The sequence below is a fragment of the Hemicordylus capensis genome, chromosome 4 (genome assembly GCF_027244095.1).
Source record: "Hemicordylus capensis ecotype Gifberg chromosome 4, rHemCap1.1.pri, whole genome shotgun sequence".
Taxonomy (NCBI): Eukaryota; Metazoa; Chordata; class Lepidosauria; order Squamata; family Cordylidae; genus Hemicordylus; species Hemicordylus capensis.
In genome coordinates, this window is record NC_069660.1 from 177,674,462 (window position 1) to 177,696,937 (window position 22,476).

Genomic DNA, 22,476 nt, shown 5'->3' on the forward strand with positions numbered 1-22,476 from the left:
CTACTAGGTTTTCCATCAAGACATTAAGCAGACGGATTATATTCTTTTTTTAAAATGGGGGCAGATTCTGGCCAGCGTCTAAAAAACAGGTTGCTTCTGCACATGTGCCAGGACTTCTTTGAGTCCCTTATCCTAAAGCCTTTCCCCCAAAAGCCATTCATAAGGACCAGAGAACCCTCTGCAGCATTCAAAAGAGCACAAGAGGCTGCAGCCAGATGCAAAAACCAGCAAATTCCAATGCACTTAACCCCAAGTTATGGTAATTTAGACATTAATTTTAGATCTATATTTTAGTTAATTAATTAAATTATTTGTACACAACCCTAAACTTCTGTCTCTGGGCAATTTACAGCAACATAAAACAAATTAAAACAGAAATTAAAACTTTAAACAACTTAAAACCACAAGTCTAGTTAAAAAGCTTGGGTGAATAAATGTGTTTATAGACTTTTAAAAAGTTGTCAGAGATGGGAAGACTCTTATTTCAGCAGGGAGCTCATTCCAGAGTCTCAGGGCAGCAACAGAGAAGATCCTTCCCTGTGTAGTCACCAGATAAACTGGTGGCAACTGCAGACGGACCTCTCCAGATGATCTCAATGGGTGATGGGGCTCATAGTGAAGAATACGTTCTTTTTAATAGCCTGGGCCTAAGCTGTTCAGGGCTTTATACGTTATAACTAGCACCTTGTATATTGCCCAGAAACTTATTGGTAGCCAATGTAGTTCTTTCAATACAGGAATAATATGGTTTCTTGGAGATGATCCAGAGACCAACCTGACTGCCGCATTCTGTACCAACTGCAGTTCCAGACTACGTACAAAGGGAGCCCCATATAGAGTACATTGCAGTAGTCAAGTTTGGAGGTTACCAATACACATGCTACTGTTCTGAGGTTGTTAATCTCAAGAAATGAACACAGCTGGCATATCAGCTGAAGCTGATAGAAAGCACCTCTGACCACTGCCTCAACGTGAGATACCAGGGAACAGTTTGGATCCAAAGCACTTCTGTTCCTTCTGGAGAAGTGTGACCCCACCCAGAACCAGCAGATCAAAATTGTCTCCTGAGTTCTGGCCCTGCACAATAAATACTTGCATCTTATTTGTATTCAATTTCAATATGGTATCCCTCATCCAGCCCATCACTGCCTCCAGGCAGGCATTTAGGGAGGTTATGCCTTCTCCTGATGATGTTGACAAGGAGAAATAGATTTATGTGTCATCAGCTCACTGATAACACTCTGTCCCAAATCTCCTGATTATTTCTCCCAGCATTTTAATGTATGTGTTAAAGAGCATTGGAGACCGTATGGAGTCCTGGGGGATGCCATATAAAAGTTCACATTTTGAAGAGCAACAGTTTCCAAGAGACACCATCTGGAATCTGCCTGAGAGGTAGGAGCGGAACCACTGTAAAGCAGTGGCCCCCACTCCCAATCCCCTCAGACGGTCCAGAAGGATACTATGGTTAATAGTATTGAAAGCCACCAAGAGATCTTGAAGGGCCAACAGAGTCACGCTCCTTCTGTCAGTTACCCATTGGAGTTCATCCATCAGACTGAGCAAAGTAATCTCCACTCCATAGCCCACCCGATAACCATTTTGAAATGGGTCTAGATAATCAGTGTTCTCCAAGACTGCCTGGAGCTTGGAAGTCATCACCATCTCAATTACCCTGCCCAACCATGGAAGGTTGAAGACAGGTCTATAGTTGCTTAACTCTGAGGGATCCAACACAAGCTTCTTCATAAGAGGTCTAATGATTGCCTCCTTAAGACAGGAAGGCATTCTGCTCTCCCTCAGAGAAGCATTTATAATATCTACCAAATTGTCTTCAACAATTTGTCAGATAGTATAAGCTGTGTTGCACAAGGGCCAAGAGGACAGGTGGTAGGCTACACTGTTCCAAGCACCTAATCCACATCATCAGGAGTCACAAACTGAAGCTGATGCAGCATAACCACATAGGAGGAGTTGCTGAACACCAATAATTATTGCAGACTCTGCAATAATTGTGGGGTCAGAGTCTAAGTTGGCCCCAGTACAAGAGATTTTATCCACAAAGAACTCATGTAACTGAGACCTGGTTGGAGGAGGCGAGTGGTCCAACATGGGTTCAGCTTCTCTAACCAGGTTACTCTATCGTGGAGCGGGCCAGGGGAAGTGGGCGGGGGTGGGTGGGTGGAGTGGCTGTGGTCCATAAGAATACTATTTCCCTTACCAGGGCCCCTGTGAGACAATTGACTTATATTGAGTGCATATTTTTGAGGCTGGGAACTAGGGATAGATTGGGGATTCTGTTGGTGTACCGTCCACGCCGCTGCCCAACTGACTCCATAACTGAGCTGAAGGAGCTGGTTGCGGAGTTGGTGTTGGAGTCTCCTAGACTTTTGGTGCTGGGGGACTTCAATATCCACTTTGGGGCTGGTTTGTCTGGTGCGGCTCAGGAGTTCATAGTGGCCATGACAACTATGGGCCTATCCCAATTAGTTTCTGAACCAACTTCTATTTCCGGCCATGCACTCGATTTAGTCTTTTGTTCAGATCAGGAGGGTGTTCCGTGGGTGGGGGATCCGGTGGTTTCCCCATGGTCATGGACGGACCACTACCTGGTTAAGGTTGGTCTCACAGCTGCAATCCACCCCTGCAGGGGTGGTGGACCTATTAGGATGGTCTGTCCAAAAAGGCTGCTGGACCCAGTAGGATTTCAAAAGGCCTTGGAGGATTTAGACGTTGGTGCGGCCAGTGATTCTGTCGATGACCTGGTGGGAACCTGGAACAGGGAACTCATCAGGGTAGTAGAAATGATTGCTCCTAAGCGTCCCTTCTGACCTGCTGCAAAAATGGCCCCTTGGTATACTGAGGAGTTGCAGGGGCTGAAGCAGTTGGGTAGGCGACTAGAGCGCAAGTGGATGAGAACTTGGTTTGAATCTGACAGGATGCAGCATGTGACCCATTTGAGGACTTATGTGGTGGCGGTGCACGCAGCGGAAAAGATATTCTTGTCTGTGCACATTGCGGCTGCAGGTTAATGCTTGGTGGAGCTATCCCAGGTTGTGCAGAGTTTAGTTTCTGCTCCTTCTACTTCCAGTCAGTCCCTGGGGTTGCTCTGCTGTGATGCCTTTAATGGGTTCTTTGTGAATAAGATTTCCTGTATTCTGGCTGACTTGGACTCCACTATTTCTGCAGGGTCTATGAAGCAGGTGTCCAGCAATTCCTCTTGCAGTATTAGATTGGATCAGTTTCAATCTGTGACTCCTGAGGATGTGGACAAGCTGCTTGGGGCAGTGTGGCCTACCACCTGTTCTCTGGATCCTTGCCCGACTTGGCTGCTTTGATCTAGCAGGGAGATTGTTGGAGGTGGCCTAGTTAACATCATAAATGCATCGCTGAAGGGGGGTAGGCTGCCTCCTTGTCTGAAGGAGGCAATGGTTAGAACACTCTTAAAGAAGCCTTCCCTAGACCCCTTAGCGATGGATAGTTACAGGCCAATCTCCAATCTCCTTTGGTTGGGCAAGGTGATTGAGAGGGTGGTGGACGACTAGCTCCAGGCAGTCTTGGAGGAAACTGATTATCTAGACCCATTTCAAACGGGCTTTATAACTGGCTATGGAGTTGAGACAGCCTTGGTTGGCCTGATAGATGACCTTTACCGGGGAATCGACAGAGGGAGTGTGACTCTCCTGGTTCTTATGGATCTCTTGGCAGCATTCGATACCATTGACCATGGTATCTTTCTGGATCGCCTGGGGGAGTTGGGGATAGAGGGCACTGCCTTGCAGTGGTTCTGCACCTATCTCCTATCTTTCGGGTAGATTCCAGATGGTGGAGCTTTGTTACAGTTGCTCCTCAAACGGGAGCTGTGGAGTCTCTCAGGGCTCCTTTCTGTCAGCAATGCTTTTCAATATCTACATGAAACCGCTGGGTGAGGTCATCAGGAGGTTTGGTGCTGGATATTATCAGTATGCTGACACCCAAATCTACTTCTCCTTTTCATCTTCAGGAAATGGCACTCATTCTCTAAATGCCTGCCTACAGGCAGTAATGGGCTGGATGAGGGAGAACAAATTGAAGCTGAATCCAAGCAAGACGGAGGTGCTCATTGTTGGGGCTCAGAATCTGAGGGGTGTGTTAGAACTTCCTGTGCTTGATGGGGTTACATTCCCTCAGAAGAAGCAGGTGCGCAGCTTGGGAGTACTCCTGGACCCAAGCCTCACCCTGGTATCTCAGGAGGAGGCCATGGCCAGGAGTGCTTTGTATTAGCTCCGGCTGATTCAACAGCTGCGCCCATTCCTTGAAGAGGATGACCTCAAAACAGTGGTGCATTAGCTGGTAACCTCCTGGCTTGACTATTGCAATGCACTCTGCGTGGGGCTGCCTTTGTACGTAGTCTGGAAACTTAAGTTAGTTCAGAATGCGGCAGCCAGATTGGTCTCTAGGGCAACCTGGAGAGACCATATTGTGCCTGTTTTGAAACAGTTACACTGGCTGACAATATGTTTCCGGGCAAAATACAAAGCGCTGGTTATTACCTTTAAAGCCCTGAATGGCTTCGGACCGAGATATCTTAGAGAGCACCTTCTTCTACATGATCCCCACCAGCACAGCACGTTAAGGTCATCTGAGGAGGTCCTTCTCCACTTACCACCGGTTAGTTTGGTGGCTACTCAGAGGTGGGCCTTCTCTGTAGCTGCTCCTGGGCTGTGGAATGCACTCCCAGCAGAAATCTGCAATCTGAATTCTTTATTGACCTTCAGGAGAGCCTTTAAAACCTATCTGTTTGGCGTGGCCTTCCAGGGTTTTTAATTAGTTTTAATTGTTTTAATGCTGTAACCTGGTATTCAGGGTTTTTTAATTGTTTTGATTATGTTTAATTGTTTTAACCTGGTATTCAGGGTTTTTTAAATTGTTTTGATTATGTTTTTATTATGTTTTAATCGTTAATTGATGTTTTATATTGTTTATATTTCTGTTTAACTGTTATTGGTTTTAATGGTTTTGTTTTAATTATAAACCGCCCTGAACCACTTTGGAAGGGCAGTATAAAAACCAGATAGATAGATAGATAGATAATTTAAAATGTCACAGCAGATAATTGATGATTCCAAGTTCAAGGCAGGAGGGGCATGTATTAGCCCTTCACAACACTAAAGAATTCCGCTGGATGTGAGCTTACGGATGCAATACGAATTGCTTCTTTGGCACATGTATTGCCTGAGCATAGGTCTTCAAATGCGCTCTATGTTGTAATCTGACATATTTGAGTTGACTCTTTCGGCACTTCTGCTCCAGTCATCTACCTTGCTGCTTCAGCTCCTGTAGATATTCCATATACCATGGGGCTAATTTTGAAGCCGGCCAGAGAGGATGCTTAGTAGCAATCATGTCTACTGCCCTGGTAAGCTTGCTGTTCTAGTTCTCCACCAGGGCATCAGCAGAATCATTGTCAGAGCCAACACAAAATCCTTCCATGGCTTCTTGGAATCCTGTTGGATCCAATAACCTTATTGGGTGGACCATCCTAATAGGCCCCTCACCCTTGTGGAAGTGGGATGTGATTTTGAGTCCAACCTTAACTAGATGGTGATCTGTCCACAACAGTGGGGAAATCACAAGAGTTTCCCACCCATGGAACAACACCCTGATCAGAGTAAAAGACCAAATCAAGCATGTTAACAGCAACATGCAGTAGTCCCGAGACTACTTGGGATAGATCCATAGGTGTCATGGCTTCAATGAATTCCTGAGCCACTCTAGATAAAGTGGCCCCAAAGTGAACATTGAAGCCCCCCAACACCATAAGCCTGGGATACTTCAATACCAAGCTTGAGACCAAGTCTGTCAGCTCAGTTAGGGACTGTGTTGGGTAGCGGTGTGATCAGTACACCAACAAAAGTCCCAGTCTAGCCCTGGTCCGCAAATCTAAGTACACACATTTGATATGGTCAGATACTTTGACAGGGATACTGGTAAGGGATATCTTATTCTCATAGACCAGAGCCACTCCAACCAAATCTCTCTTGATACATACCAGGGTCAGCCCGTTCATCCAGAATCAGATTATGAATGGTCACAATAACCTTGGTGGGAGGAGCATATTGCCATGCTAAATGGTCTCCACAACTAGACCAAGCGCTAAGTCAACTACTTGCCTCTGACCAACTGCAGTGTATTCAGTCATCCCTACTAAATAATGACCCAACTCATGCACCTTTGGAGTCCTACAGTGCCCTAGTCCAGGAATTAAGCAAGCACAACGTCAACAGGCCTCCAAGCAATGGTTTTATAAGGACTGTTAACGCCAAAAGAAACCCCTGCCAATACCTATCAAGTCTATAAATCTAGTTCCGCACTGTTTGCTGCACAGAATCTCCTTCAGCAGAAAAGACAGTACAAACTTCTGCTGGCTCATAAGAAAAGAGATTCCATGAAAGATGCCTGGATGGGACTCATTCAGACTGTTAGATCCAAAGACTCTGCCATGTTCTGGCGTCTTACAAAGCACTCTCCCAGCTATGGTCCAAATCACCTGGACTGTCATATTCACCCAGGGATCTGGGAGAAATACTTTCACGACCTACCTGCTGATGTTTGCAGAAGCTCCTCCTGTGCCATTGAGGATACTCCAGCATGGGCTCCAGTGTCAACTTCAGAGATCCACAGTCTGGTCGCCCAATTAAGACCAGGGAAGGCTCTAGGCGAGGACCTTTTTCCACCGAAGGCTGTTAAAAATAAATCTGGATTAGTGGGTCCCTATCCTGGCATCGTTCTTCACCTATATTGATAAGAATGGCCAAATTCCCAAGGACTGGGGGGTAGCGATCATCGTCCCTATATTTAAAAAAGGCAAGAAAGATGACCCCGCCAACTACAGACCCATCAGTTTGCTCAATACCATCAGCAAACTTTTTGCAAGACACCTATACGGGGAACTTAGGGATTGGCTGGAACATGAAAATCTTCTTGTGGAAGAACAAGCGGGCTTCAGGGAAGGGCGCTCCACTATTGATCAGTGCCTAGTTCTACAGCACCTTATCGGGAAATACTCCTCTTGCAGGGTGAACTCTCTTTATGCCACCATCATTGATCTCAAGGCAGCATTCAACTCTATCTCACGAGTCAAATTATGGAAGAAGTTGGAAGCCTCCTCCATTGACTGGCACCTGTTATACCTTCTTCACACCCTGCATGTAGATACATCACTCAAGGTGAGATGTAGCCCCCAAGGCCACCTCACAAGAGGCGTTCCAACTCAGAAGGGCGTCAAACAAGGATGCATTTTGGCCCCACTCCTCTTCAATTTCTACATTAACTCTATGGTGGACCAGCTTAGCAACCCAGATTTCAACCTTCCAAAGCTCACAGGGAGACACATTGCCATCCTGTTATATGCCGATGATGGAGCCATGCTCTCAAGGACCCCCATTGGCCTTAGAAGAGCACTGAAGGCCCTGATGTTGCACTGCAGGGAGGACTGACTGGAAATCAACTACCACAAAACTAAAATTATGGCCTTCGCCAGGAGACCCAAGATCCACTCCTGGTGGATTGAGGGACATAAGATTGAGCAAGTTGCAGTCTTCAAATACTTGGGGGTAGTTTTTCATTCTGGTGGCTCTAGGAAAGCTCATGGAGAACATGTGGCTTTAAATGCCCAGAGAAGCTCCTCTGCCATCCTCAAATTCCTGCAGACAAGAGGAGGCCATTTTGTACCCACGGCTCTTGAACTGTTCATAGCCAAGTCACTAGCTCAACTCCTCTATTGTTCTCAATTGGGCCCCTTCCCCAACATCATGACTCTGGAACTTGTACAGTCTAAATTCCTGAGGGCAGTGCTCCAAGTACCGAGATGTGCCTCCAGTGCCACTCTGCGCCTGGAGACAGGCTTGATCAAGCTGGAGGCTAGGGTGTGAGTGGCCATTCTCTGTCAGACTATCCTTTTGCCCAATTGGCTTTGCCTCCCTAACCCCACATGATTATTATAAATCTAGCTGGATCCAGACAACTGAGACAAAAATAGCTACTCTGGGCCTTCCCCCCTTGACCTTGCTCAGCATGAGCTACGATCAGGCAAAAGCAACCATCAGGCAGCGCATAATAAACATTGAGAGCCAAACAGATCTCAGCAGTGTCCCAAAATGTCATATCTGTGACAGGCTTAAATATTCTCCATCTCCAGCAGCATATCTCACCCAACTGGAGGTTCCAAAGCACAGAAGGGCGTTCACTTTGGCTCGCTGCCATGGCCTCCCATCAGCAGTGCTAGAAGCCTGTTATAGAAGGACCCCATTTGCAGCGCGACTATGCCCCTGTGGCTTAGGGCAGGTCGAAACCACTGAGCATGTTCTTCTATACTGCTTGTTCTATAGAGACATCCGTGCCTCTCTCATCCTTCCATTGTCGTATCCAGGTCCTCTCTCATCCTTCCATTGTCGTATCCAGGTCGTCTGAGCAAATTCTACAGCTCCCTGCTACTCTCTGACTGTAAGCCTGCCATCACATATAGTGTCGCCAGGTACTGTGAGGCAGCCGTCAGTATTCATTGATGGATGGCGGGCAGTGAGTCCTACCAGCCTTAATCCCGGTTACTCTGGGCTGGCCCTGCAATTGCTCACACGCCTCCCTTTTTACTGCTCTTTACAACTTCCAATCTGGTTGTTTTCCAGTTTTATTACTCAGGGTTTTATATATTTCTCTCTTCCCATGTCCTTTAACCTTATTACATCTTTACACACACACCCCTTTTAAAATGCTTTTTATGCATTTTTATGACTTTTACCATTTCTCAGAAGTGATTCTATTTTTACTATTTTTACTATTTTTAGTCCTTGTAGTATCAATATTTTATATGTTATCACTTTTATCTATCCTCACTTTTAACATGTAATTGCAAATTGTATTATAGTAATAATCATTATACATCCTGGCTTTTAAATGTAACAGACAGGTTCTAATAGCAACTGTCATTTTGGTTTCAGATATTCTATCCTGGATACTTTTAGCTACTTTCTCTTTTAACATGTATACTTTTTGCTGGTCTGTGACCGTAATAAAGATTGATTGATTGGTTGATTGATTATGAATGGTTTCTGATTTATTCTGGACTGATCTGGCATTACAAAGGAGCAAGGTGAGGCTCCGAGGGTAGTTGGCACTGCTCCCCAAGGTCAAAGATCTGGCAGGACAGCTGGAAGTGGAGACGGCTATTATAAATTCCTGATTTCTGTTCCCCTGTAACAGCCTGTTGACCTGCCAATGTTACTTCTTCTATTCACCACCACCACCACCACCACCACTGGAATAGCTGCCCCATAATCAGTGGGCACTCACCCTGTCTCCCCATCTCCAGGCAGGCCTGGATGCATTGTAGACTAATCTCACCCAAGACTCAGACAAAAGAAGTTACCTAAATAGCAGCTTCAGCTTAAAAAATAGTCATAAAAGAATGTACTCTGCCTCATTCCTCAGTCCCACACTGAAGGCTTGGCACCAAAGGCCTCCCCCCTTCACAGCCTTATGTGTTGATCAATCCTCTATCTATAAAGCGCATAATCTCCTAGCATTATTTTAGTTTGCAAGGTTGAGGGACCTAAGAGAAACTTTCCAAAAAAGAAACCTTTTTTGTTTTGTTATGGATTTTTTGTTTCTGCAAAGTCTACAACAAATGAGTTGATTTGCAATCTTGTCATAAATGAGAATTAATTGAATGAGCTTCTCTGGTAGCAGAAGGTAGAACAAATACGGCAACACTTGAAAAAGGCTCCTGGAAATCGCCCTTGTGACATATGGAGAGGGAAAGTGATATAAAAGGCAGTTCTATGTTTCTTGTTTCATTGCCCATGTGAAGCTGAATTGTAGATTTAGCATGTCAACTAATGGAGGAAATAAATTAAACTCTTCATATTGGAGCTTGTGGCTAATTCTTTATTATGGAACATTTTGTTATATTGGAAGGGGGCGGCATACCTCAAAGTGCCAAGTGTTAGTCTTCCACTTCATCACTTCAGTTTCTTGGTGTTAACAGATCATTTGCACTCAGTTCTCAGCTTGGTTTTTTTTTTTTTTTTAAAAAGAACCAGATCAAGCAAGAAAATGTAGTAGAAATGGATATCTCAGGAAAATGAGCAGATAAACACCAGATTGAGAGGATTATATTCGCACACTTTTGTACAAATGAAATCCTATCCACATTCAAAGACTGTTTAGAAGCTTCAGTTGTTGCATAAGCCAGCCATTCCACCCCACAGGAGGATGGGCAGGCAGTGAAGCACACACATGCCAATGCTAAATACATCTTGGAAGCGCAGTTCAAGTTTTGGTCATGATTCATAAAGTATTGTCTTGCTTGGGACTCTACGTCCCATTGTGACCCCAAAGTTCAATTGAGGATGCTCTAGGACCACCATAGCCAATCCTCCAGATTTGTAGCTTTGAGCATCACTACTCCAAATCTCATTCTCTTCTAGATTTTCTTCATTTTAAATGTATGTTTTCTTTTTATTCTTCTGTACTATGTCATTTTTCTTGTGCAAGAATTCATTTCTTCTCATAGTATTTTCTTCACTTTTAAAATTCTCCTTTTTCTATATCCCCTCGTCGTCTTTTATTGCTTTCTGCTATTTTAATTGTAGACTATTTTTGTAGGTAAGATTTCTCTGATGCATTCTTCTATACAAGTCCCACCACATCTCTTGACCCATTGGACAACATTTTCATTGTGTTCCTTGTCTTCTTCTCATCTGTTCTTCTGTTCTTCCCCCATTATCTTTAACTGTTGCCTCAACATTTTCCCCCTAGTAGCTTCTATTTACTTCTTGATCTATTAACCACTCATTTTCAGCTTTCTGTTGCCCCTATTGCTCTTGTCTCTCTTAAACCTTGCTCTTTCTTCTGGTAGTGTTTCCTATCAGGGGTGTAGCTATAACTGAGTGAATGGGTTCAAAGAACCCAGGCCCCCCAGCTCCTGAGGGCCTCCCAGATCCACTCCTCCCTATTTTCTTCATTATCTCTCTCACTCTTGAGAGGCTGTTAGGGGGGGGGAGCGAACATGGCTCCCTCTCCCCTAGCTGCACCCTGTTTCCTCTAAACAAGCTGTGTTTTTAAGGAATTTGATCTTTTTGATCTTACTATCTTCCAGTTTCCCCCATCTAAATTTCTTGAACATAACGACTGTATAGATAATCTCCAGTACTCCAGTACCCTTTCTAATTTCTTCTTCCACTTCCTCCTCCTCCTCATAATCAGCTCTGTGGCAAATGAGGGAGGAGGTGGAAGAAGGCACACATGTTCCATGACAGTGGTGGCAAAGAGGAGTAGGTGGTCAGAAGGAGAAGGTGAAGAATTGCACAGATGATGGGGTACAGCAGAAGGAGGCAGATCAAATCCTAATTAAATATGGTTTAGACATAACAGTTTGACCAGGATTGCCTGGAAATTCTGGGTCCTCACAGTCAGCTCTGCAGGGGTCAGGGACCCTGGTTAACTTTTTAACCAGGATCACCATGATTGTGTGAATGCAGCCATAGGAAGGTGATAAATAATTTTATTAAAAGGTAATATTTCTAAATCTTGTATTTCTAAAGCAGTTTCAGCCTTATTCTTCTTGCTCTTTCACCTGGGAATTTCCCAGATGGCAAATTTACTTCAAAGTTCCCCAGGCAGAGGCACACTAACCCCTGGACTTTGGGGACCCAGTTTGGGGGAGCCTCCAAATAGCTGGGGGTGGGGGACTCTGGCATCCAGCCTGCACCTGCCCCGCCAAAGCTCTGCTTTAAAAAAATTATTACCTTGTTTACACAGTCAGACAGGTGTTATTGACTGGTTTGTTTTATCCAGACATCGAGTCCTTCCCAAGGACCTGGGATGGCTGAATTTTATTGTCAATTGTTATAGATATCGTCGCAAAATATAGGCTGTTCCCAGTAAAGCAGCTTTTTGTAATTGGCTGATGGTGATTTTTGTGGCCTCTATGGTGTTGAGGTGCTCTTCAAGGTCTTTTGGAACTGCACCCAGGGCGCCAATTACCACTGAGATTAATTTGGTCTTTTTCTGCCACAGCCTTTCAATTTCAATTTGTAGATCTTTGTATTTTGTGATTTTTTCTATTTCTTTCTCTTCTATTCTGCTATCCCCTGGAATTGCTATGTCGATTATTTTAACTTGTTTTTCTTTCTTCTCGACTACAGTTATATCTGGTGTATTGTGTGGCAGATGTTTGTCTGTTTGTAGTCGGAAGTCCCATAATATTTTTACATCTTCATTTTCTTCTTTTTCAATTTTATGGTCCCACCAATTCTTGGCTACAGGTAGCTTGTGTTTTTTGCAGATGTTCCAGTGTATCATCCCTGCTACCTTGTCATGCCTTTGTTTGTTGTCAGTCTGTGGGATCTTCTTACAACAGCTGATTAGGTGGTCCACTGTTTCATCTGCTTCTTTACAAAGGCGGCACTTGCTGTTTGTTGTGGATTTTTCAACTTTGGCTCTTATGGCATTTGTTATTATTATTATTTTAAAAAACCCTATTACCATGGCTGAGGGGTGGCTGGGGCGGGGGGAGCAGAGCTGTCCTTCTCCTTTCTCCCCCACTCCCCTGGTGGCAGCGGGGTGGGAGCAGGAGTGGCTCCAGTAAAAAATTAAAGAGAAAAATAAGTATTCAGGATAGTTCACTGGGAAGCAAATTAAATTCAGTGCAGCAAATGATTTTCCATGGACCACCTGAATCTACCCATCAAACCCCGAGGTGGTCCATGGAACTCAGGCTAAGAACCTCTGCAATAGGTTATACCATTTTGTCAAGACTGCAATCTCATATGAGATAAATCACCTCATTCTTTTATCTCAATAATGTCATTTGAGTGTCATTCAAATGACATTCTTGAGATAAATGACCTCAGTATGGTAGTACATCTGCTGGTCACCTCCAGACTTGACTACTGCAATGCGCTCTATGTGGGGCTGCCTTTTGTACATAGTCTGGAAACTGCAGTTGGTCCACAATGCGGCCAGGTTGATCTCTGGGTCATTTTGGAGAGTCCATATCACTCCTATCTTAAAAGATCTACACTGGTGGCGATAAATTTCCGGGCAAAGTCCAAATCTTGGTTGTAACCTACAAAGCCCTAAACAGCTTGGGCCCTGAGTATTTAAGAGAATATCTTCTTTGCTATGAACCATACCGCCCATTGAAATCATCAGGAGCAGTTTGTCTGCAGTTGCCACTGGCTTGTTTGGTAGCTACTCAGGGATGGGCCTTCTCCATTGCTGCCCCGAGGCTTTGGAACACGCTTCCTGCTGAAATAAGAGCCTCCCCATCTCTTACAACTTTTAAAAAGGCAGTCAAGGCATATTTGTTCACCCAGGCTTTTAATTAGGTACAGTTTTAATCATTTGATGATTTTTAATATTTAATGTTGTTTTAAGTTTTAAATTGTTTTATTGTTTTGTTGTAAACCACCCAGAGACTTGTGTTTTGGGCGGTATACAAATATGTTAAATAAATATAAATATAAATAAATAAATATTGAGAGCCAGCGTGGTGTAGTGGTTAGAGTGCTGGACTAGGACCAGGGAGCCCCGAGTTCAAATCCCCATTCAGCCATGAGACTTGCTGGGTGACTGGGCCAGTCACTTCTCTCTCAGCCTAACCTACTTCACAGGGTTGTTGTGAGGAGAAACATAAGTATGTAGTACATGCTCTGGGCTCCTTGGAGGGAAAGCGGGATATAAAATGTAAAAATAAAATAAAATAGATATGGCCAAATGTTTAACTATCACTTCAAACTAATTGAATTAAACATGCAAAAGGCTGTTCCTTGTTTCCCCTCCTAATTCTCCACTCTCGTCTATTTTATCTTAACAATATTTTTATTCTGTCTTCTGCTCAAATACAGTCAACCTTCCCCTGAAATGCTTCAACTATGCAGGTGTGTTGTAAATGGAGAGTCAGTTTACACAGGGCAATGGTAAGGTCCAGAAATCCTGAGTGAGGTTTGAAGTCCTGTTAGTGCTCTGTTTGAGCTTAGTGTGCACGCTACAACATACCCCAGAATCTTCTGCAATGTTCAGTTTCGGTGATAGAAACATGATACCTCAGCAGGCATATTCAGTGTAGAAAGGGGTCCCTTAAGTGGCAAGTCTAAGAACCATGACCTAGATGTGTCCAGAAGACCTAGTTTTGTCTGTCCTCTTTCTAGATAGAGGAATGAGGCTTGCATTTATCTGTGAAGGAAAGACAGTAGTCTCTTCACAAGGTACTTACAGTCAAAGGAATTATTTGAGGGAGCTTCAATGAACTATCAATGAACTTCAATGAACTACTTCAATGAACTACCGCAAGAACTGCTTGTGGGGGTTATTCTTGGGTATCCACACCTAAGCAGTTCTTGTGGTAATTCTTTTTACTTCTTTCTGTCCACACAGGAGCAGTTCTTGTGGTTATGTTCTTTTCTTTTGTGATTTGCCATAATCCTACAAATAGTATTTTCATCCCCCTTGGCTCCTCAGCCATGCAAAATATGTGGTACCCCAGGAACGATCAAAGGAATGCACTTTGTTCATGAGACCCTGAAAGAGGTGTGTGAAATGTTAGGGACCAAACAGAGACTCCATGTACCTTATCCCCAGTCCAGCGATCTGGTTGGAGAGATAAAGACATCATTCACACAATCAAAAGCTGTGTTCTAGCCAGGTTTGGGAGCTGTGTGTGCTCCCAATTTTTGATTGTGTGGAAGCAAGGTAGGAGGAAAGCCTGGGTAGAAGTGATTGTCTGGGAGCAAGTTAGGAGGAAAACCTGGTTAGCTTTCCCTCCTACCTTGCTTCAACACAATCACTTCTATCCACACTTCCACACAACAGAAAATTGGGCACAAACACAGCCCCCAAACCCAGGTAGAACACAGTTTTTGATTGTGTGAATGATCTCAAAATCAGTCTCTGAAATGGTTTATGCCAGGAAGAGAAGGAGAGATTGCTCCTGAGGAAGACATGGGGGCTGTTCGCACGACTGTGCGCGGGGAGCCTACCGTCTGCCAGAGGACCGCTTACAGCTGGGTGACTCACAAGCCCCACATCCAACGTTGTTGAGAACAGTGCAGATGAATCTCCATGCTACTCCCAGCAGAGCTGGTACACAGAGGAGGGACTAATTGTCCTGGCCTCTGTGAATCCCACAATGCACTGTGCAACATGTGCAATACATTGGGGGATGCCCAAGAGATGACCACTTTAAGCTGTGTGTGCTCCTAATTTTCTGTTGTGTGGAAGCAAGGAGGAGGAAAACCTGGGTAGCTTTTCCTCATACCTTGCTTCTACCCAGGTTTTCCCCCCGCTTTGCTTCCACACAACCAGAAATGGGGAGCACACACAGCTCCCAAACCCGGGTAGAACACAGTTTTTGATTGTGTGGATGACCTCAATGTATGTTAGGCATTTTGCTCTGGTTGGAGTGCTATATAAATGCTAAATATGTTTCATATTTGTATGTTTTTCTTTATTTTCCTATAGAAATTGCTCCCTGGTTACATGTATTCAGAGCAGAAGATGCTGTGGACTTCTCTCAGATGACATTTGACCCAAGACAAAAGGAACTGATTGTTGGAGCAAGGTGAGAGGTGGTTGCTGTTTTTAAATATACCTCATCGGTGTGCTGATTTTTCTTGCTTGAATGCATATGTGGTAACATGTATTGTTTTATATTCATCCAACTCCCAAGTGAATCTACCCTCCTTACAAGTTCTTCTGGAGAGACTCTTCTCCACATGACAATGCCTGGTGAGGCCTGGCTAACACCTCATATGGGCTAGAACAGGGGTTCTCAATGTTGGGTCCCCAGATGTTATTGGATTTCAACTCCCATAATCCCCAACCAAAGGCCACTGGGGCTGGGGATTATGGGAGTTGAAGTCCAATAACATCTGGGGACCCAACATTGAGAATCCCTGGGCTAGCGCCTTCTCAGTTGTTGCCCACAACTATGAAATGAGCAGTATGCTTGCCCTTTCATAGATTCTTGAAGACTCTGCTTTTTATTCAGGCCTTTAGACAGTACTGGGGATGACTTGTTCCAGATGTCCTTTTATGACCTTGTTGCTGTTTTAACTTCTATCCTGTATGATGGATTGCTCTTGCTGCTTTGCTGTGGTTTTATATTGTATTTGTATTATATTTCTGTACTATATTTTTTTATTAGGGTTCAGCATGATATACATTGTCTTGAGGCTATTTGGCTAAAGGCAGTTTAGAAATATAACTATAAATAAATAGCCATTGGATTATATCCATGCCATGCTTTGAACTGCTGGTATCTCAATGCTGAATTCACACATGTGTTCTGGGTTGCCACATTCATTATGAGAGAGAGTTTCCTTAATGAGTGTATACTCGGGAGAAGTTCCAGAGGTGCTGCTGCTAGCATCACAGAGTGCTTAGAAAGTACTGCTTGGAAATGTAGGCTCTCTTTCTCTGGTGAATTTTCAGACACAGGCTGGATGACCACCTATCTGCAGTGGTGTCGCAGTTTCCTACTCTCAGCAGAGGGTTGGACTAGAAGGCCTCCAAGATACCTTCCAACTCTAAAATTATATTATTATTCTAAAACTATAATTCCTCCCTAGTTTATTTTTAAATCCTACCTGTCTTCACCCTAAAGTAGAATCAATCAATCAATCAATCAATCAATCAATCAATCAAACTTTATTTCAGTCTCTGACCGGGCAAATAAAGGAGTAATTTGCAGCAAGAGATGCACCCTGTGATTCCACCATCTGTGTACCTCAGCCAAACTTCAGATTAGCAAGCAGTAAGAAGCAAATTATAACAGATTTGCACAGCAGTGTCTTAATTCAGGAGATGCAGTCCTAGACTGTTTCAGCTTTCTCCTTTTTTATGATCCTGGTTGTGGTTCCAGCTGCCTGCAAATGGCAACTGTCCTTTTGGAGGTTTTCGGGTCAAGTTGAGATTTAATCATAACGCTTTAAGGAAGTGGCTTTGGCTTAGTGGTTTGTTTTGTTAGTTGGTTGAAATCTCAGAGAAGCCATCAAAATGATTTTTTGCTGAAATGATGTCATTTTAAACCAAACATGTGGTATTCTTTCAGCAGTTTAACATGAAATGGCCTTGCTTGCACTTCTTTACAAAACATTGTTCTGATCAAACTGGTGAACAGCACCGTATATGGAAGGAGTGGGGCTTGTAACCACAGGAGCTTTTCCGCATGGGGCTTTTACAGCACTTTTGCACGCTGAGGCTTGGGGTGCATTCATATGAGGGCGGACGGGATTTAGCCCAAATTCAGTACTGAGACAGTAAGGTACTGTTCATATAGCAAGTGGAATTATTCAGGTTTTGTCTTTACGAATGGAGCTTAACTCACAGTATCTGCATCCAAAAATAGTTGCACTTGTTTTCCTGGGATGCTCTGTCATTCTATGGAGTATGATTCTGATGTGTGAAGGGACCCCATGGATAAAGTGGATCAAGATGAGATGGAGGTGTGGCTTTGCTGAGTGTCTGCTGATGTGATAGCACTCTGGGCAGACTTGTTTTCTGTGCCTTGGAGTCAACTTTTGATCATTCATTTGTGTTATTTTCTTTAATTTTTAAAATGTTTCTTTCCTGAAAAGTCTGACTTATATTATTTTTTAAAAAATTGATTTGCCATGGGTGCACAAGGCTGCTACATATCTCTATAGCCAGTTACAAGGTGGTGGTATTTTGTTTTGTTTTTCAAAAAACACCACCACATAGAGATCAGTGGAAAATTAGGGGGGGAAATTAAGTTGGGAAGGGCCGGCCATGGAGCTCTGAAACCAAGCACAAGTTGTAGCACAGGATAGCGGGATTCTGTGTATAAAATTTGAACCTAATGGGTCAATTGACTGATTTTTAATAGATGTTTTAGACAGGGAGGGTGCTTCAGTTTTTTCTTTTTTTGTTTCCCTTTCCATTTTGTGCTTTCCACCTGGTGGCTGATTGCAGTCTTGCACAAGATCAACGGACAAAAAACAAAAACAAAAAATCAAAAAGTGAAATACCCTTTCTGGTTTTTTAAAATTAAAAATCAATCAATTGACTGATCAGCTTCAAATTTAGTACACAGAGTCCTGCTATCCTGTGCTAAAACTGTCCCTGGTTTCAAAGCTCCGTGGCCAGCGCTTCTTAATTTTTTTTCTAATTTCCATTTACCTCTATCTTAAAAACCTTGTATCTGGGTACAGAGATATATGGCAGTCTTGCACAAGACCCATGACAAATTCTTCTTCTTCTAAAAAAGAGTCAAATTTCTACGATTAATTTTTTTAAAAGAGCAAAGGTTTAAAAGAATTCAGGGTCTCCACCACTTATGTGCACATACCTGCTCCTTCTCTGCGCACCTGAATATGAATGAGTTGTCACATCCTTTGCAACCCCATTGGCCAAAAAGGTTGAGGAGGACAGTAGGGAGAGCTTGCAGTATGAAAAGTCCCTGCTTGGGGAAAAATCCAAGGAACTGTAGCCAAACTTCATAAGATATAGATATACTTTGAATACTTCATCCTAAGTCATCCATTGTTAGATCACTTCATCTTGCAGTAAAGCTGGCAGTCAGGAAAGACTCCAGTGGAGGGCAGTATCAGGAATTGCTCCTCCACCCAGGTCTGCCTTGGAATGTAAGCTCACTGGAACCACTTAACCTTTCCTGCTTGCTTTGGCCACAATCTCCTAAAAGCCTCCCAAAAGGAAGCAGGATAAAGAAAGAGGTTGACAGACTGGTGGAAAGCTCCCGCTCAGAGCTCTTAGGCTATGCCTTGAACTTGTTTGCTGATTCATTTGCTTGCTGAATCCTGCCTGGTCTGTTCTCTCTCTGTTTTCCTTTGGCTCTCCCTGATCTTGCTCACCACCCATGTCCTGGCTTGCCCCCTGACAAGCAGAGCAAAACTGTACAAATAACCTAAGCAGACCAGCAGAAAAGAAAATATGGTTTTACATTAAAGCCATTCACTTAGGACTTAGGAAGCAACTTTAACTCCTAAACTAAAGAGGCAAAAGAAAAGAAAAGAAGATGGCTCAATACTTCTTTCTACACATTATGCACTCCCCTAAGTGATGGGAAATTTCAGGGGCACTGTTAGTGAGAACTTACAGCGTCATTATAATATTTACTTTATTGACAAATACACAGTCAATAACCTATTAGAAACAAGCAAACTTCTCAAAAAAGGCAGCAGATCCCCAGAGAACAATTTGAGCCGCGCTCACATGGCTACATGGCGACTAGAAACTCTGTGTTCTCTTACCCTCTGTTCATTCCAAGTACATACTGCTTTGTTTTGTTTCTCTGCCCTCACCTAGATAGGTAGGTATATAATCTTTTCTAAGCTCTGATGGGTATCTCATTCCAAGAGCTGTAGAGAGATTCTCAGCTATTAGGAGACCACCTCCTATCATTAACTCCAGTTGATCAATCCTGGGTTATTAACCATTGCATTTGGCAATATATGGCCATTTACTGCAGTCATGTAATGGTGATTTTTGTACATCACATCCAGGATTAGATCCTTGGCGCTTCCTGTTAAAGGATCTCTGGGAACAGTACTGCAAGAAATCTCAGTTTGTGCTATTGCAGAGCTATTGCCAGTTGGAGTAAATAATACTGGCCTAGATGGACCAAAGATGTGATTCAACATAAAGTAACTTCATGTATTTGTTTGGAGCCAGTGGTGCTGGTAGAGGATAGGAAGAGTCCTCCAGACAATTCTCTAAATGTACCTGGAGGGCTCTGATTTCCTTCCTTTCCAAGCAAAATGTTTGTGTAGGAACCCAGTCTTGTGCTGCTGCCACATTGGACAAGTCACTTCCTCTCAGCCTAACCCTCTCTGGAGGATCTCTGTAACCCTCTCTGTAGGGCTGTTGTGAAGATAAAATTGAAAAATCCCAAGTCATGCTGCCAAGAACTCTATGAAGGAAGGATGGAATACAGATGAAAGACTTACTGTATCAGTAATACAGCTTGTTAGAGGGATTTTTCTGGTGGTAAAGGGAGATAGCTAGCTAGCTAGATCAGGGGCATAACTACCATTAGGCAAGGGGAGGTGGCTGCCTGGGGGCCCCCACGCCTCAAGGGGCCCCCCAGAGGCAAGTCACATGTGAAGTGAGTGTGTGTGTATCAGCGAGGGGCCCATCTTAAAATTTTGTCTCTGGGCCCACTCCAGCCTCGTTACGCCTCTGAGCTAGATAGATAGATCATTTGTTTATATTTATTATTTAATCAATTTCTATACCACCCTTCCAAAAATGGCTCAGGGTGGTTTACACAAATTTACTGATCGCCTGACTTCCTTAGACTCGAGGTGGTTTACATAAATCAAAACAACAACAGCGGGGAGAAAAGAAAGAAAGGGGGGGGGACCCCGCACTAAAAACTTTACTAAAAACTAAAAGCCTGGCAGAATAGATAAGTTTTCAGAAGCTTCTTGGAGGACAAAAGGGAGTGGACATTACGAATCTCAGGAGGCAAGGTGTTCCATAAGGAGGGGGCTGCAACAGAGAAGGCCCTCCCATGAGCCCCACATACCTCCCCTGGGCCTGGAATTTTTGAGAAGGCCCACCTGAGACGACCTCACAGGGTGGGTCAAAGTTGGGCAGGAGAGGTACACAGGGACCAAGGTACACAGAGAGGTACACAGGCACTGGAGGTACACAGACACCAAGCCCTGAAGGGTTTTATGGGTAATAACCAGCACTTTGAGTTGGACCAGGAAGCGAACTGGCAGCCAATGCAGTGACCGCAACAAAGGTGAAACATGATCATATTTCCTGCTACCCATAAGCAGCTGGGCCACGGCATTTTGAGCCAGCTGAAACTTCCAAGTCATCTTCAAAGACAACCCCAGGTAGAGCGCACTGCAATTGCCCAACTGAGAGGTGACGAAGGCATGAGTTACAGTTGCCAGGGCCTGCCAGTCAAGGTAAGGCCACAATTGGCGCACCAGACAAAGCTGGGCAAAGGCTCTCCTGGCCCCAGTTTCCACCTGCTGTTCCAGCAGGAGCCGTGAATCCAGGATGACCCCCAACCCACGAGCCTGCTCTTTCAAGCAACCCCATCAAGGGAAACACTCATAACCGGAACCTGGCCAGATCGAGAACTGAACAAGAGCAATTCTGTCTTGGAGGGATTACGCTTGAGCTTGTTTTGGCTCATCCAAACCCTTACAGCCTCCAGACACTGGGCCAACACATTCACGGCATTCATGGATTGGCCCGGGATGGCAATGTACAGCATACTGATGATACCTCACCCCAAACCGACAGGTGACCTCACCCAGCAGCTTCATATAGCTGTTAAAAAGCATGGGAGTGAGGACTGAGCCCTGCGGCACTCCATAAGAGAGAGGACATGGGCTAGAACACTCACCTCCAATGCAAACTGTCTGAAAGCACCCACTTTCATGGATGGAATGGAACCAGCTCAAGACTGTGCTCCTGATTCCCAACCCCCCCCCCGCAGACAATCCAGAAGGCTACCATGGTCGATGGTATCAAAAGCTGCTGAGAGATCTAATAGAACCAAGAAAGGCACGCTCCCCTCATCGAGGCTCCGATAGAGGTCATCCACCAGAGTGACCAATGCCGTTTCCATGCTGTGCCATGGCCTAAACCCCAGTTGAAAAGGGTCAAGAAAATCTACTTCATCTAGGATTCTCTGTAGTTGAGCAGCAATGACTTTCTCCCAAACCTGACTGTGCTTAGAATGCAGGTCAAAGTTTCACATGTGGGCTTTGCTTCCTAGAATGCCCACCTACCCCTCTACAAAATCTCCTTCCATGATGCCAAGGCATTGTGCAGAAGTATCTGTTTACTCAAGCCTGGCAGGAGGAACTGCCAAGTGTTATTGCCAGAGCAGGGGATGGGCAGAGTAAAGACGTTTTTGTCTCCAGATGGAAAGCGAGAGAGATAAATCATCACTCCTGATTCCTTCTATGTAAACAAATGTGAAATACCCAGATATGTATGGAATATGTTTTGGATGTTTAAAATAGCTTGAAACAACTGCGCTTGCCTCTTCTCTGTGGTGAGTTTTAAATGCTTGTTATCATTCAAATGTTGTACTTTCGTTATGTGCTGCTTGCGTCCAATTAAATACAGACAAAATCTTCTAAGAGTTCAAGTTTCTACAATATGATGGTTTGCACTGTGTTATCAGGCTGGAGATGACTCACTATGAACATATGATTCTCCCTTATCCTGAGTTAGAGGATAAGTTCTCCAGAGTCTTAGGCAGAGGGCTTTCCCTATCCAGTTACCTGAGATCCTTTTAACTGGAAATGCTTGGGATTGAACCTCAGCCCTCTTTCGTTCACAGCATGTGCTTTACTGCTGAGCTGTGTCCAGCCTCTCTGTCACTACTGCTTATATCAGATCCCACAGATTGAGAGTTCAGGGACTTGATACATGACAGACACACTGATATGTGAGTGATGAGAAGGAGGGAAGGGCAAATGG

General features: G+C 44.1%; 1 protein-coding gene across 3 annotated transcripts in view; it reads left to right on the plus strand.

Moving 5' to 3' along the window:
• SEMA5A (semaphorin 5A) overlaps window positions 1–22,476 on the plus strand; it is a 249,848-nt gene that overhangs the window by 110,231 nt on the left and 117,141 nt on the right. For all 3 annotated transcript variants that reach the window (XM_053247465.1, XM_053247467.1, XM_053247466.1), the window contains exon 3: window positions 15,502–15,601. In XM_053247465.1, the coding sequence (XP_053103440.1) occupies window positions 15,502–15,601 (100 nt within the window). The remainder of the gene's footprint in view (window positions 1–15,501; window positions 15,602–22,476) is intronic.